Source organism: Malaclemys terrapin, chromosome 7, assembly GCF_027887155.1.
Source record: "Malaclemys terrapin pileata isolate rMalTer1 chromosome 7, rMalTer1.hap1, whole genome shotgun sequence".
NCBI classification, from domain to species: domain Eukaryota; kingdom Metazoa; phylum Chordata; order Testudines; family Emydidae; genus Malaclemys; species Malaclemys terrapin.
The window spans coordinates 105506799-105524762 of NC_071511.1; the positions used below are offsets into that span (position 1 = coordinate 105506799).

At 40.2% G+C, this 17964-nt stretch overlaps 1 protein-coding gene across 2 annotated transcripts in view; it reads right to left on the reverse strand.

Annotated features, from left to right (window-relative positions):
* The window catches only part of DOCK1 (dedicator of cytokinesis 1), a 566139-nt gene that overhangs the window by 423380 nt on the left and 124795 nt on the right, over positions 1-17964 (reverse strand). For both annotated transcript variants that reach the window (XM_054033802.1, XM_054033801.1), the window contains exon 23: positions 10701-10809. In XM_054033802.1, the coding sequence (XP_053889777.1) occupies positions 10701-10809 (109 nt within the window). The remainder of the gene's footprint in view (positions 1-10700; positions 10810-17964) is intronic.

Genomic DNA, 17964 nt, shown 5'->3' on the forward strand with positions numbered 1-17964 from the left:
TAAATTTAGACACTAAAGCCTTTAAATTTAATTTTAAGAAAATTGCACAAAACAAATGTGTAATATCAAGACAAATCCCAACTGATTCAGTTACAGTACTGCCAACCTTAAAAGGTCAAAAACCAAGTGTCAGACACTCAAAATTCATGAGATTAGCCCTCCCGCCCCCAAATCATTTTTTTTAAGTCAAACCGTATTTTTAATCTGCCAGCCTGTGTATGATAATTTCAGATTGAAAAATCAATCTTTAATGCACACAGAAATTCACACCTGTCCCTGGCTGCTCAGATAGCAACTTCATTTACCATCTCCTCACCCCTAAAATACAGGAATTGCCATCTAATTTAATATATTGTCTTCTCTCAGCTACAATATTTCTTTGTCTCCTGCTGCCCAGGACTTCTTTACCCGGGATCCAACTGCACCGTTTCCTCAACTCCCCACTCCCTCGCCTCTTGCTATCCTACCCCAGGGCTTCTCTTCTGCCTGGGTCCCAGCAGCACCACTAACCCAACTCTCCCCACCCCAGGCCCCTCTCTGTCTGCCCTAATACCATATATGAGGGCATGTGAGGCTAATCACACAGACCAGTGCCCAGCCCTGAAAAATAACAGGATCGGAGGAGCTTCTTGCATCATGACAGCTCGCCCTACAGGCACCAAAATCCCATGTCTCACAATCAATTTGTGAGAGCTGGCAACAATGCAATACTGCCTTACCCTGGCTGCTCAGAGGGGCTTTCCTTCCCTATCACCACCTCCATCGCTGTCCTCTGATCCCCTCACCCTTCTACTTGCCCCCATATACCTTATACCTCATTCCTCTGCAACCCCTAAATCTGCCTTCTGCTCCCCCCAATACTCCGCTCTCACTCATTCTCCCCCCTCCACCTTTCAGTGTCCCTGCTAATCCTGACAGTTCCCATGTCCTGGCCAGTTCCAAAATCACAGAGTGACAACCATTTTGCCTGTGGACATGGCTTCAGTGTCACTGAGAACAGTGGAAGGTGGCAGCCACTCTACTAAGTCCAGCCTCATTTCCACAGGCAGATAGACCATAGAGAAATGGCAGCCATCTTGCTGGCTTCAGCCCCACTGACAATAGAAGGCCATTCAGCCCCACTGACAGATTATGGCCATTTTGAATAAGGAAAAACTCACTAGCTGGCAGCCCTTCATCACATTTTTATGAGACAAGTAAACAACACCCCAAAAAAATCACTAGAGCCGTGATAAAAATCTCAAGTGATGGCAATACGTCAATGAGTAAGATTACGTATCAAATCAAATTAAAAGGGATAATATGGTTAGGCAACATAGCCACAGAAAAAATTAATCTAAATTAGTTTAAGAAAAAAATCCCATTTAAGTTACTCTATATAAATACTAGCTTTTATAAAAGCTAAGCTGTGAACCTAACTTTTACTCTGTTAAAAAGGTGCAGCTGAAAATAGATCCCAACAATACCAGAAACATCATTACAATCTAAATTATTCCCAGATGCTGAAATAAAGAATTCAGGAATATTAATTTCATAAAATGACAAATAGTCTTCAGATACTGATACAACATCAGGAACAACTCCAAACAATTAAGCAGTTTATTAAATTCTTAAAATTAACATTTTTAATTAGAATTACAAACACACTTGTGCAACACTGGGCCAAGGTTCAGATCCCTGTTCTCATAATCACAAAAACTACAGGTTTTAATTAGTCCAAAGAAAAGACCTATTTCCATACCAAAAAAACCTAAACACATATGAAAAAGAGGCCTGGGAAGCACAAAAATGAAATGCTTCAATTCCAGAATTTTTAACACCGATAGAATATTACCGTAATCATTAAGTGATCTCATTAGGAAGTAAGCACTGGCATACAGAATTAGAAACACACATCTCTGATATATTTGCACTGTTACTGTACATCTATTTAATTTAGATAATTTCAAACAATTACATTGTGATAAATGATTATTTTGTACCACACAAGAAATAGGTGAGTACTTCACAGAAAATAAAGTCCCTACCCTAAATTGCTTGCAAGCTACATTTTAGACATAATACAACAAATGAGGGAGAAAAAAGTAGTAGAGAGGGGATGGGGTAGGAAATGACAAGAATAACAGAAATATGTCTATGTGGTTATTCTGTTTAAAGCATTTGCACATCTTGGTAGTTCTGCAAAGTGTATCACAGATGTGAAATTTTTAAGGGGATGTGATTAAGTGACTGATCCACGGTCAATGAAAACTTGAATGGGCTTTTCATCAGACTGTAAACAAAGATGAAGAAGAGGACTCCCTTCTTCTCAATGAACAAACTGATGCCATTACCTTGTTGAAACACTTGCAAACTATGGCAAAAGGTAATTAACTATGCCAGGAAATAAAGAAAAGTAAATGAAAATAATACGGTCCAAAAAAGTCCAACCTTTGCTTTAAATAGTTTAAATTAACCAGGAATTGATAGTCACAGTTCTTAGCATGTGCAATATGCAGGCTGAATTTCTTATATTGTATAGTTGCACCAGGAAATTGCAGGTTATTTCTACAATCATCACAAACATCTCTGCATATCATCCTTTGAGGCCTTTTAAGGCATTTAAAAATAAAATAATTTGAATAATCATTAAATCGTTTTTCCAAACATTTTAAAAATTTACCAGATTTTTATAATGCTGAACAATTATTTCAGTGGTAGCCTACCTGAAACTATTAGTGGCAAAGACAGCATTAGTCTTAATTTTTAAATTTACATGATGAAAGAAAGCACTAGCCTCTTAATTTTTAAGTTTCCTATTTCAGTCCCTTCCCCATTAGAAAATTGTGTTTATTATGAAAATTGCCATATTTGATGGTTAGGCACCATTTAGAAGTACTGGGAATTTTTTTGACAATAACCTCCTAGTGTGACAGAATATACTCTTGTATTCATACTCTACACACTACTGTAATAATCTTTGTGCAATGTACGCTTTACAAGGTATCCTCTGAAAACGAAGCTTGCTGCTCAGTACTGTCCTGATAAAATATGCATGGCAACACTATATGTGAAGGGGAATCTTACATTCCAAACCCCACAGCCCTGACCAAGCAGAAGTTGGCAATCAGCTCTGTCCTAAACAATAGAACGGGTGCTTGCCTTAATTTGCATTTAAGCAGTAAACAGAGTCATCAAGCAGGAAGGAAAACAAAGGAAGCTCAAACAGGTGGAAAAAGACAGCAGGGAAGATCCTTCCACACAGACGCTGTCTCCTAGTTCCCAGCTGGAAATGTTTTTTCTAGAGGGGGACAAACTATAAAAAGAAGGAGCAGACACCCCCTCTCTCTCCTGCATTGCATCTAAGACGACAAAGGAAAAGAGCTATTGGACTCTCAGGGTGCAGGGTGGTCCTGACCTGAACAGTCTGGTCAGTAAACTTGCTGGAAGTATGTGGTGAGAAATTTTGCTTGAATCTAATATAGTTTGTTAAGTTAGGCACTATTAAGCGTTTTATCTTTATTTTTCTTGTAGGCATTTCTGACTTTTATGCCTCATTACCTGTATTAACTTAAAATCTCTATCTTTATAGTTAATAAATTTGTTTAACTATTTTACCTAATCCAGTGTGTTTAAGTTGAAGTGTCCGGGCAACTCTATTTAAGATAATAAACTGGCATATTATTCTCGTAGAGGAACAATGGACTTAATATATTTGTACTGTCCAGGAGAGAGATGGGCAGTACAGGACATACATTTCTGGGGTAAGATCTGGGACTGGTGGTAAATTGGGGTCACCCTGCTATATAACCAAGGCTGGTGACAGTCCCAGTGTAACTGGCAGGCTACAGTTACATGCAGACACTCAGGGTATGGCTTATGTGCTGGAAGGCTTCTTTATGAGCAGTCCAGGAGCAAGCTACTTCGGCAAAGCATTGTAAGGTACCCAGGGTTGCAGGGCAGGGGTGACACAGCCCCCCACTAGTTTGGGTTGTGCCCTGGTATGTCACACCTAGTCATTACTGGTTGGCTTATATCTTGCATATGTCACTTCAAAAGACAGGCCCTGAGGAGGAATTTGGCTTGTTATGACTCCTCTAAACACAGTGTAGTTAAACCTCCTTGAAAACTCAAACATAAAATATGTTTGAAGAAAACTGGTTGCTGTGACGTTGTGCAGTCTATATGGTTTTATAAAAACTTGATAAGTCAATATAATGTAACTGAGATAGTTTTAGAGAAAATACGGTAATAAGTGAATGTAAGTAACTGGGATATGCCTCATGCAAAAGGTCTCTTGTAAGGTATCATTACAAAGCTTATAATCTACTGAGTGTGATCATCTGATTTGTATAAATGTACCACTCTTGTATCTAAAACTAGAAATATAAAATGTAACTCTGAGGGCCTATTGTAATTGTGTAAAGTGTGGACCATTAATGATGGTTTGGAATCTTGATGACTCCCATTGTCTGCAAATGGCTGTATTTACCTGTGAGTCTTCCTGTATATGTGTGTGCTGGCAAGTGAGTAATGAAGTCTTGCAGTAACATGTGATCATGTCACCTGAACTGGAATCCATCTTTAACCTGGTGCTTTTCCAGTGAGGGGGGGTGGAAACCCAGAGAGACAAAGAGTTCCCGCCTTATGCAAAAGATATATAAAGGGGGGAAGAGAACAGAGAGGGAGAGAAGCCATCATGAAGAATCCCCTAGCTACCACCTGAGCTGCAACAAGAGCTGTACCAGGGGAAAGAATTGTGCCCAGGCCTGGAAGGTGTCCAGTCTGAGAAAAACTTACTGAAGCATCTCTGAGGGTGAGATTATCTGTATTTAGTTTGATTAGGCATAGATTTGCGCATTTTATTTTATTTTGCTTGGTGACTTACTTTGTTCTGTCTGTTACTACTTTGAACCACTTAAATCCTACTGTCTGTATTTAATAAAATCACTTTTTATTTAGTAATTTACTCAGAGTATGTATTAATACCTGGGGGAGCAAACAACTGTGCATATCTCTCTATCAGTGTTATAGAGGGCGAACAATTTATGAGTTTGCCCTGCATAAGCTTTATGCAGGGTAAAACGGATTTATCTGGGTTTAGACCCCATTGGGAGTTGGGCATCTGAGTGCTAAAGACAAGCACGCTACTGCGAGCTGTTTTCAGGTAAACTTGCAGCTTTGGGACAAGTGATTCAGACCCTGGGTCTGTGTCTGGAGCCAGACGGGAGTGTCTGGCTCAGCAAGACAGGGTGCTGAAGTCCTGAGCTGGCAGGGAAAACAGAAGCAGGGGTAGTCTTTGCACATTGGGTGGCAGCTCCCAAGGGGGTTTCTGTGATCCAACCCGTCACAGTTGCAATTAAGCAAACTTATAATTGTTGTCGTTTGTCCTTCCATGGGGACATCTGACTTATTTTGCCAACTGAAAAAGAATTCTCATCAGATATAAATATCTTTCAGTACTACAATTTTAGCTCAGTAAGTACTACCTCTTTCATCAGTAACCTAAAAACAATCCCTGCATTTATTTGTATTGATAAGAAGAGTTGGCCTCACTTTAAGATGCTGAGTACACACAACTCCCATCAATGTAACGGAGGGGAGGGATAGCTCAGTGGTTTGAGCATTGGCCTGCTAAACCCAGGGTTGTGAGTTCAATCCTTGAGGGGACCATTTAGGGATCTGGGGCAAAATAAGTACTTGGTCTGTGAAGACAGGGGGCTGGACTTGATGACCTTTGTCCCTTCCAGCTCTATGAGAGAGGATATCTCCATTAATTTTAATTTTAAAATCAGGCCTACTATGTTGATGGGGTTTTTTTAGAGCAGTGTGATATTTACAAGAAGATTGACTTTAACTATTAAGTTCTATAGGTGCTCAGCTTTTGTTTAAGGACATGCAATTGTCATTTAGCAATGTAAAATAAGATGCAGGATGGTCCACTGGTTATGGTACTAGCCTAGATCTTGGGAGACCCAGGTTGAATCCCCTATTACATCACAGACTTCCTGTGTGACTTTGGGCAAGTCACTTAGCCTCTCTGCACCTCAGCTCCCCATCTGTTAAAAATTGAGATAAATGGGACTTCCCTACCTCACAGAAGTGTTGAGAGGATAAGTACGCTCAGATACTACGGTGATGGGGATCAGATTAATATCTTGGATGGATGTTTCACTTTGAGCTGATGCATACCTTTAGCATGCCTTTCTCTGGTGTTGTTTCCCTTAGCATTCCTGTAACAGCACACCCTTCCCTGGTGCTGCCTCTCATTCTATGTACTGTCTTAAAAGAGATTTTTATAAGTTCCAGACTCCTCTCACTGACAACATACTTTCCTAAAGCTCACTACTTCTACCAGGATCCCCTCTTCCTTTTATCATTGGGTGCTGCCACGGCATACTTCTAATCCTGATTTAGATGAATACTTTCTATATCTATTTCTATATCTTGTTTCCTTGTATATTCAGACCCTGAAAGACCTTGAGTTTTTCCTTTCTCCTTGTGACAGTTTACTTTGTCACAACCAGCATTAATCTTTTGTATATATTCTATCACCAGTCCCCAAAACAATCTAGACCACCTTGGTAAATGACCTTTTCAACATACTAGATCACCAAATGTAACAAGGTGTGGCATAAAAAACGTTAACAATATAGTAGAACTGAAGCATGTTTTGTATTTGTATAAGTGCAATAATTATCTTTTTTTCTTTAAAATAATATAATGAAACGTTGCTCTACTCAGCGGATTTATCATGAATTGTTTGTAAACAAGTCACTTCATTTCCATGATTTTGACAAGTCTAGAGTGCTTATTTATGTTTCCAGATTTGGGGAATGTACGAGACAGAGGACATTCCACTATGAAAATGTTATGCTGAAACCCCAGAATTTAACAAACCAGTATTCTATCATATTAGCATAAAGCTACAATAAAGGATACATAAATGTTAGAGAATTATGTTGCATCATGGCACCCTTCTGCCTCTCGATATTAGGCTAATATTAAACCGCAAAGCCAATGTCTATAATGCACAAGCACTTCTTTACCATATTAGAGCAAACAGAAAATGAGATGGAATATCCCCACTAAGTGGTTTAAAACCACTTCTGACAGCTTTTAAATAATGCAGTACATGAAAGATGGGGACTTTATTTATTTATTTTATTTTTGCTCATAATGCAGGCCTCTTGTGAAGACTGAACCATCCTTTCGGAATTACAAAAATGGGACTTAAGAATCAGAGTCAAAAAAGAGTCAGTAGCAAACCACTGTAAAAACAAAATGATAGTTCTACGTAAACAAAAACAAAATCTTACAACAGAAGAAAATGCCAATTTCCAATCCATTCTTAGATTTATCCAACAAGGAACAGCAGAAGCAAAAAACCCAAATACCTGTCAAAGCAGCTGTTTTAAAAAGGGGATTCAACTTACTGTTTTGAATAAACAGTATTTGCAGAAACATCAAACTAAGTGTTTAATCTGTATAGATTAACAGAAACCAGTTTGGTATCCTATAGAACAAAACACGCAATTTAAAGTGTGCCTGTTTTCTAAATCATTCATTTGAAACTGCATCTCTAGTTGTGTAGTCAAGAAATTGAGTATATTGTTACTGAACATCCAGCATGTACAATTATGAAAGCTATTTATAATAAAGCTGCTTTTACTAGATTTATTCATAATATGATTTCAAGGTTACTTCTATCTCCCATGTATTCAACAGAAAATACAATACAGCTACATGAGTATTACCTTGGGCTGTGATCCTGTCAAACCCACAAGTTTAGCAAGATCAGGCCTACTCAGCATTTGTACAGACTACCACCAAGGACATCTACATGATGCAGTGGTTCAAAATTAGAGCATTCAGATTTTCTGTCTCCCACCTTAAAACTAAAGAAAATGTTTCTTGTGGGATGAACCATAGTTTTTAATTTACCATAGTATTAAAGGAAGCTAACATGAAAGTGCAAAAGGAAACCTCAAAATTCCCTGTCACAGATCCACAGAAAATATATGGAGAGAAATGAACTTTTTTCAGGCAATGGATTGCAAAACAATTTCTGATGTGCATTAACGAAGTGCCTGCAGCTAAATATAATTTGTATTATGCTACCTCAGGAAATCAAGGTTACATCACTTAACATTATTTGGTGCCTAGGAGAAAGCATTTTCACTCATTCTTATTAGTTACATTTAGTTAAGTCAAACCAAAAAAGCTGTCCACACCAGCACTTTTCACACCCCTGACCGATAAAAATTTTACCGACAAAAGTGCCAGTGTAGATATAGCGTGAGGCTCTACAGCAGGGGTCTCAACCTCCCGGCCCGCGAGCCACTCCAATGCGGCCCGTGGGGCTCCATCAGTTTTGGGGTCTCTCCCTTGGCCCCACCTGCTACCCCCAGGCGCTCCCCCCTCAGGGGCCCCAGAAGTGCAGTGGAGCTGAGCGGCAGCTGCCTACTCACTCCACTGGCTGCCGGCCCCTCCCTGAGACCCAGGGGCGGGGCTGTGCCTCCGCACGGCTGCCCCCGCCCCAAGTACCCCTGCGGCCAATGGGACTCTGCGCACAGAGGCCCCCCGGCCTGCCCTGCCTTGGAGCCCAAGGTAAGCGCCGCACCCCTCCCCCTTCCCAGAGCCTGCACCTCCCACCCCCAAACTTCCTCCCAGATCCTGCATCCCCCACCCCTCCCCACACACCCCCAACCCCCAAACTCTCCCCCAGACCCTGCACCACATCCCCATACCCCCTAGCCCTCAAACTCCCTCCCAGAGCCTGCACCCCATTCCCCTTCCCACACATCCTCTCCCAGCCCCAAACTTCCTCCCAGAGCCTGTGCCCCATCCCCACACTCCCCAGCCCCCAAACTCCATCCCAGAGCCTGCACCCCAGACTCCCTCCCAGAGCCCAACCTCTCACCCCTTCTGCACCCAAACTCCCTCCCAGAGCCTGAACCCCAATCCCCTACCCCAGACTGCCTCCCCCACCCAAAGTCCGTCCAAGAGCCTTAGGCAGGTAGGGCAGGGCGGAGTTTTTTGGGGGGTGGAGTTTTGGGGGGGGCAGGGTCTGGGTGGCATGAGTGACCCTGGCCCTCTGGGAGGATTTGAGGACGGGCACTGGCCTTGAGGTAAATTGAGTTTGAGACCCCTGCTCTACAGCTTTAACACTTGGTGGGTCTCAATGTGCAATCCCCACCTTCCTGCAACACCATGCTGCTCCAGGGCCCTAGATACCCTTTTTCTGTACCTCACCCCTCCCAACTACCACAGAATCTTCCCATTGGCGACCCATCACTCATATGAGTAAGAGGTAAAGAGCAGCAACAAAATCACCTGTAGCAAATTCAGCACACTGTCCTCCGTTGAGCATCACTGTTCATCACAATGTAACAAAGTTATTTTATTAAGTACTCTTTTCGAGATCAGGATGAGATCTACATGAGGGGCACATGATCCCAAATCTGCAAACTGTGGGATTCTTACACCTTTCCCTGGGGCATATGTGCCGCACTAGTATAAGATGGGGCTTGCATACCTACAGCTAGACAAACCTTTTACTAGAATGAATTAAATATTAACTATGCAACAGAGGGTCCTGTGTTTGGATCTCACTTCTTCAAATGCAAGTAATGGAAATCTCCAGAGGCAGGTATAAATCAGTTGCAAATGAACTGGAGCTCAGTAGTTTCTCTTTGGAGTCTGGTCCTGAAGTTTTTTTGCTGTAAGATGGCTACCTTTACATCTGCTATTGTGTGGCCAGGGAGGTTGAAGTGTTCTTCTACAGGTTTTTGTATATTGCCATTCCTGATATCTGACTTGTGTCCATTTATCCTCTTGCGTAGTGACTGTCCAGTTTGGCCTATGTACATAGCAGAGGGGCATTGCTGGCATATGATGGCATATATAACATTGGTGGACATGCAGGTGAATGAGCCGGTGATGTTGTAGCTGATCTGGTTAGGTCCTGTGATGGTGTTGCTGGTGTAGATATGTGGGCAGAGTTGGCATCGAGATTTGTTGCATGGGTTGGTTCCTGAGTTAGAGTTGTTATGGTGCAGTGCGTGGTTGCTGGTGAGAATATGCTTAAGGTTGGCAGGTTGTCTGTGGGCAACACCTACAGTCCTCAGCTTAAACCTCTCCAACGCATCATCAGTGATCTACAACTCATCCTGGACAATGATCCCTCACTTTCACAGACCTTAGGAGGCAGGCCAGTCCTCGCCCAGTTCATTTGCAAATCTGACACCATCAGATCAGGATTAAACAAAGACTGTGAATGGCTATCCAACTACAGAAGCAGTTTCTCCTCCCTTGGTGTTCACACCTCAACTGCTAGCAGAGCACCTCACCCTCCCTGACTGAACTAACCTCGTTATCTCCATACTGATTTATACCTGCCTCTGGAGATTTCCATTACTTGCATCTGAAGAAGTGAGGTTCTTACCCACGAAAGCTTATGCTCCCAATACTTCTGTTAGTCTTAAAGGTGCCACAGGACCCTATGTTGCTTTTTACAGATTCAGACTAACACGGCTACCCCTCTGATACTTAAGTATTAACTATGTTCAAAGTAAAATACACTATTGGCACACTATACAATTTCATGCTGTTTCAACTGCATAATTATTGTTTCTCAATTCAATGAAAATGTATTCTTTAAGTCATGCTATCATATTATACAAATGCAAAGCCAAGACATTTTTCTTTGAAACACCTACCTTCACCATCACAGTTTGATCAGAGACACCACTCATCATCTCATTGATAGACTTAAATAGCTGAAGCAAGGATTCCATGAAGTCTGCTTCTCCTTTGTTTTCATAAAGTCTGAGAAACAAATAATTGCTTGTGTAATATACGCATAAACCACAAGGGAAAAAAAACCCCGGAAATATTGTATAAAGCAATGGAAATTGTTCCCAAAGCAGTCATTTTTTGTTCAAATGACAACTGACAATGCCATGTATTACTCACAACATTTAAAATAAAAGGGGTTCTTAAATTCCACAACTTTTATCAATCAAGCTGGAGTGTTTTTCCACAGAATGGTTAACCAAAAGGAAATTCATTTAAGTCACAGACCTAAAATGGATTATTACTAATTTAAAGCTTCCCCTGCTAAAACATCAAATAGGTGGAGATTTAACACTGAATCCTAAGTCACGGAGACACTATCAATCCATCTCATTATCATCGACCTCCACATAGCTGCAAAATAATGCGCTAGATTCACTCCTTCACTCAGCACAGAAGTAAGCAAGGAGGTGGGAAGAGCATGCCAGGAAGCCAGTTCCAGCTCCCTGATTCTCAGGACCACAGCCAGCCTAACTTACAAGTGGTGCTAGTCATCTTTAAATTCTGCCGCTGTCGTAAGGTTCTTAATAGACGCTATGCAAGGAGAATTACTGTGGCAACCCCCTTTCCACCACCAGCAAACCTACTGCGTGGGAAGAGGGGAGTTTGTATTAATTGACATGGAATATATCGGCTAAGGGTGTTAACATAACTCAGTTACTGTCTAAAACTCAACAGTGTTAAACAAGATTTGCTGTACACACAATTTAGTCTTCTTAGTATTATGGCAAACACACCATGGAACAGCCTTTTTATTGAAGATAAAGATAAAGATAAAGAAAAACAGTTACAATATTTGACACATAAAGTATTAAATAAGGCATTTATTTTAACAACATTCCTGGTTCCTTTTCTTTTTAACTAGAGAGAGTTTTTAGAACTCTTTTTAGAACTCATTGTCAACAGTCTTTTAGATGGTATTAAAGATGGTAGTAATTTTTTTTGGAGGAAAAAAGAAGCTAGTTGAGATGGGCTGAATCTGTTGTGCTGCTGATAAAGTTTGATTTCATTTTATTTTAGGTGGTGTTTGGGATTCAGCAGGAGTTGACAGATGTTATTTGGGTCTCTTTTTTTTTTTTTTTTTTTGGCCCAGTTTGGTCAGGACATTTTTCAGGATGAGGAAAAAGAAGGTCTGGAGTCTTAGGAGATGGTGGGAATGGTAACCATGATGATGAGGCTTGCTCCGATAGCCCCCCATCATTTTTTATAAAAGGTAGCGGGGGTTTTAAGGACTTGAAAAGGAAGTGATGCGGGAATAGTCCATCCCCTTATTATTTTGTCTATTAATTATGTTTAATATCTAACACACTAAATTTTGGTTTATTAATGTTTGGACTTGCTTTTTATTTATTCAGCATGACTTTAATAGAGTTTTTGAGTTATATTAGTAGACTTTTTGGTTTGGACTAATTCAGGGTTTTTTGTTTTAATTTTTTGGTATTTATTAACATTTGTTATTATAGATTTTTGTGATGGTTTATGAACTTCCATGTACTGTTTATAGATGAGTATATAACTAGGGTAAATTTGTAGGCTTAACAGAACTCACAGGAGCCACGCTGCAGAGCAGATACATCAGCAGAGCATTCTTCCAATGCCAAAGGATCTCTGTTGGTGCTTGAGGCCAGATCACAACTCCTTTGTGCCACCTCAGTGGTGTAAAAAAGATGTAACCCAGCTAGAGAATTTGGTCCAATCTCTAAATATGGCAAAAAAGTGATTCAATTCCAGAATCTCCTTTCTATTTTAAATCAACATGGACTTTGTCTAGACTATAGGGGGAAGAGTGAGATGAGGAATGCTTCTATCTACGTCTAACAAAAGGATAGCACCATTACCGTGAACAAATTTCCTGTAGAACTTAAAACATATGGTTTGTTCTGTGAGAATATCCATATCTCACATTTAGCAAGGATGCAGGCAATAGAATTCTGAGAGCTCTTCCCATTTAACGAGCTTCAATTAAAGAAAGTATGACTAGACAGGTTTAATATATGCCAGAGAGGGAAACGACAGTTAAGGGTGCATGGTATATAGAAGACAGAAGGCCAGAAGGCCACAGAACCATGACATCCTTGTCAAGTCTAAATTGTGGTATTTATAAAAATGGGTGTGGGAAGCACCAGAAATGTTTCCCATGCACTATATATTCAGTTTTTGATTGGCTATGAGCCTATTTGAGACATTTAGTCTCTGACCTCTTTCTCCATCTCGCTACATTCTATTTACACCAAGTGCTGACGTGCCCCTTTGTTGTATGTCATCACGACCTGTCACAGTAGCTATCATAAGAACGGCCATACTGGTTCAGATCAAACATCCATCTAGCCCAGTATCCTGTCTTCCGGCAATGGCCAATGCCAGGGTTCCAGAGGGAATGAACAGAACATCTAATCATAGATTCATAGATTCATAGATTCTAGGACTGGAAGGGACCTCGAGAGGTCATCGAGTCCAGTCCCCTGCCCGCATGGCAGGACCAAATACTGCCTAGACCATCCCTAATAGACATTTATCTAACCTACTCTTAAATATCTCCAGAGACGGAGATTCCACAACCTCCCTAGGCAATTTGTTCCAGTGTTTAACCACCCTGACAGTTAGGAACTTTTTCCTAATGTCCAATCTAGACCTCCCTTGCTGCAGTTTAAACCCATTGTTTCTGGTTCTATCCTTAGAGGCTAAGGTGAACAAGTTCTCTCCCTCCTCCTTATGACACCCTTTTATATACCTGAAAACTGCTATCATGTCCCCTCTCAGTCTTCTCTTTTCCAAACTAAACAAACCCAATTCTTTCAGCCTTCCTTCATAGGTCATGTTCTCAAGACCTTTAATCATTCTTGTTGCTCTTCTTTGGACCCTTTCCAGTTTCTCCACATCTTTTTTAAAATGCGGCGCCCAGAACTGGACACAATACTCCAGCTGAGGCCTAACCAGAGCAGAGTAGAGCGGAAGAATGACTTCTCGTGTCTTGCTCACAACACACCTGTTAATGCATCCCAGAATCATGTTTGCTTTTTTTGCAACAGCATCACACTGTTGACTCATATTTAGCTTGTGGTCCACTATAACCCCTAGATCCCTTTCTGCCGTACTCCTTCCTAGACAGTCTTTTCCCATTCTGTATGTGTGAAATTGATTTTTCCTTCCTAAGTGGAGCACTTTGCATTTGTCTTTGTTAAACTTCATCCTGTTTAACTCAGACCATTTCTCCAATTTGTCCAGATCATTTTGAATTATGACCCTGTCCTCCAAAGTAGTTGCAATCCCTCCCAGTTTGGTATCATCCGCAAACTTAATAAGCGTACTTTCTATGCCAATATCTAAGTCGTTGATGAAGATATTGAACAGAGCCGGTCCCAAAACAGACCCCTGCGGTACCCCACTCGTTACGCCTTTCCAGCAGGATTGGGAACCATTAATAACAACTCTCTGAGTACGATTATCCAGCCAGTTATGCACCCACCTTATAGTAGCCCCATCTAATTTGTATTTGCCTAGTTTATCGATAAGAATATCATGCGAGACCGTATCAAATGCCTTACTAAAGTCTAGGTATACCACATCCACCGCTTCACCCTTATCCACAAGGCTCGTTATCCTATCAAAGAAAGCTATCAGATTGGTTTGACATGATTTGTTCTTCACAAATCCATGCTGGCTATTCCCTATCACCTTACCACCTTCCAAGTGTTGGCAGACGATTTCCTTAATTACTTGCTCCATTATCTTCCCTGGCACAGAAGTTAAACTAACTGGTCTGTAGTTACCTGGGTTGTTTTTATTTCCCTTTTTATAGATGGGCACTATATTTGCCCTTTTCCAGTCTTCTGGAATCTCTCCCGTCTCCCATGACTTTCCAAAGATAATAGCTAGAGGCTCAGATACCTCCTCTACTAGCTCCTTGAGTATTCTAGGATGCATTTCATCAGGCCCGGGTGACTTGCAGGCATCTAACTTTTCTAAGTGATGTTTAACTTGTTCTTTTTTTATTTTATCCGCTAAACCTACCCCCTTCCCATTAGCATTCACTATGTTAGGCATTCCTTCAGACTTCTCGGTGAAGACCGAAACAAAGAAGTCATTAAGCATCTCTGCCATTTCCAAGTTTCCTGTTACTGTTTCTCCCTCTTCACTAAGCAGTGGGCCTACCCTGTCTTTGGTCTTCCTCTTGCTTCTAATGTATTGATAAAAAGTCTTCTTGTTTCCTTTTATTCCCGTAGCTAGTTTGAGCTCATTTTGTGCCTTTGCCTTTCTAATCTTGCCCCTGCATTCCTGTGTTGTTTGCCTATATTCATCCTTTGTAATCTGTCCTAGTTTCCATTTTTTATATGACTCCTTTTTATTTTTTAGATCGTGCAAGATCTCGTGGTTAAGCCAAGGTGGTCTTTTGCCACATTTTCTATCTTTCCTAACCAGCGGAATAGCTTGCTTTTGGGCCCTTAATAGTGTCCCTTTGAAAAACTGCCAACTCTCCTCAGTTGTTTTTCCCCTCAGTCTTGATTCCCATGGGACCTTACCTATCAGCTCTCTGAGCTTCCCAAAATCTGCCTTCCTGAAATCCATTGTCTCTATCATCAAGTGACCCATCCCCTGTCGCCCATTCCCAGCTTCTGGCAAACAGAGGCTAGGGACACCATCCCTGCCCATCCTGGTTAATAGCCATTGATGGACCTGTCCTCTATGAACTTATCTAGTTTTTTTTTTTTTTAACCCTGTTATAGTCTTGACCTTAACAACATTCTCTGGCAAAGAGTTCCACAGGTTGACTGTGCGTTGTGTGAAGAAATACTTCCTTTTGTTTGTTTTAAACCTGTTGCCTATCAATATTTGTGCACTTCCCTTTTATTATCCTCTTACTTTACCCATTGATTAAACTGAATCAGAAAAGAGACTTCTAACTTCAGCACACGGTTCTGCTTTTCTAGGGCAATGGGAGCATTTTACACATTTAAACCTTAGTCTGATTTCTTCAAACTTGAAAACATCACATAAGATATATTTAAAACTCACTATGGAGAATCTATATTACAAATTCCAAATGAGGAACAGAAATTTATTTTTTTAAAAGTGGTGCATGAAAAAGAATAGGATGGTCTTGCTACTTTACACTAAAAATTAATGTGTATTATTTCTAGCACAAAATGCATATTCCTTGGGAGCCATAAATACAAAAAAAAAAAAAAAAAAAAAAAGCTATTAAAGTAGTACACTAGGGAAAATGAAAAAAAAAAAAGGGAATTAAACTGTACTGTTTTGCTATGAGAACTTTGCTTCCTAACTAGAATTGCAGGCCATGCAGGACAGAATATTAAAATTATATTTAATAAACTAAGACATTGCAATGTTCCCCCCAGTAAAAGGAACTGTAAAGCTTGACAGTCAGTATCCATCAAGACATTTTATAGCTACATGAAGCTAGTTAAGACAAGAAAAAAAAATCATTGTGCTTTAGTAAGTCCTGAGCACCTGCAACTCCCAATGACTTCAGCTGGATCAGGGTTTATATAAGATTATAGCAAGCTTGGCATACGGAGGGCATGTGTGTGTGTTTGTTATGCAGTACCAAACACAGTCAGCATGTTCAATAATAAATTATTGATTTAAAAAGTTATTTGTAATAACAACGCCTTTTTAAAAAGCTTTTTCTTTAGAACAGAGACTACTTGCTTGTTAAGTGTTTCACACTAAAACACTAGCACTGAGACCATTTCTTTTAAGGACAGCCCCTTATGCCATAGTTTTAATAGTTCTAAATAATCACCACATATTAGCCAGGGTTTCAGCTTTACAACAGAGAACCAATTGTTGTATCATTCCAATTTAGTAGCTTCTCTGATTAAACCCTTATCATTCAGACTTGTGATTTCCCAGTGCTAATGCATTTTGAATTAGTGCTTAGCACCAGGAAATCCAACGGCAAACACCAAAGGATCATTTTTTTCTGTAAATCTCATCTGCAGTGAGAGATAATTATTTTTTTTCTTGTAAAATGATTTGTAAGACCAGAAACAGAATAAGTGACAGTCAGTACCTTATAAATCTCACAGCAAGAATATTATCGAAAGAAATTACATTGCCTAATTTATAAAAAAAACTTGGTGACGTTGTTAACTTCAGAACTCTACATAAATCCCTTGTAATAACCTTGTTACATCCTATAAGAAATATCAAAAGGGTTACATTAAAGGTTAAGACAAACACATAATAAACTTGCTTATTTATAGATTTGTATATTTGGTGTATGCAATTCCATGTAACTTTTAATTTGCTGGAAAATGACTGTACTTAGCTTTATTGGTGAATATTGACTTCAGGCATGGCAACAAAGTTACCTATTCAAGTCACAGAAAATTAAACAAACTGGAAAACAGCCTGCTAGAAAGGCTGAAACTCTCTCCTCCCATATTAAAGTCACAGGAGTTTTTGCAAAGAAATCTCCTCAAGGATTTTCTCATGAAGAAGCTCCACATCATTCCGCTGGAGGAAGAGAGGGAGAAGGGTTTGCTACCCCCTGCAGAAAAACCCAGCCCCAAACCTCACAGGTACCCTCAGTATCTGCAGGAGGCCATGGTCATCCACAGTGGCTCCCTCCTACTCCTTTGGCCATGGGAGCTTATGGAAACCTCTTGGATAAGGGGGTCTCTGTGAAAATGCTAACGTTTTGTCATAAGTTGCATTAGATTTTAGGGGGGACATTTTTCATCCTCTCTTCCCTCCCTCCATGCAGGACTTGGAATGAGCATAAAGCCATCTGCAGGGTCCCGGGGAATGGGACTGCCCTACAGAGGACACAGAGTTGCATGCAGATCTTTATGATATTTTAATCATGATTTAAAATCAACAAACAGGAAACCTTGATTGAAATTAAGAATTTTAACCGTGTGGTTTATTTGTACTTTTAAGTTATTTTCCTAAACAAAGGTTCATTCTCATTGGTTCGTATCATCTGATACAACTTTTTGCTAGCCATGAGGATACACTATATCAACACATACACATTTAAGTAATTATAATTTAAGTATGTTTATTCAGGTTCTTAATTTTTACATTTTATTGTGTTAGAAATGGTGAATGATGCATTTTTTGTTGACTAGATTAACTTTTTAATCATGATTTACTCCTCAA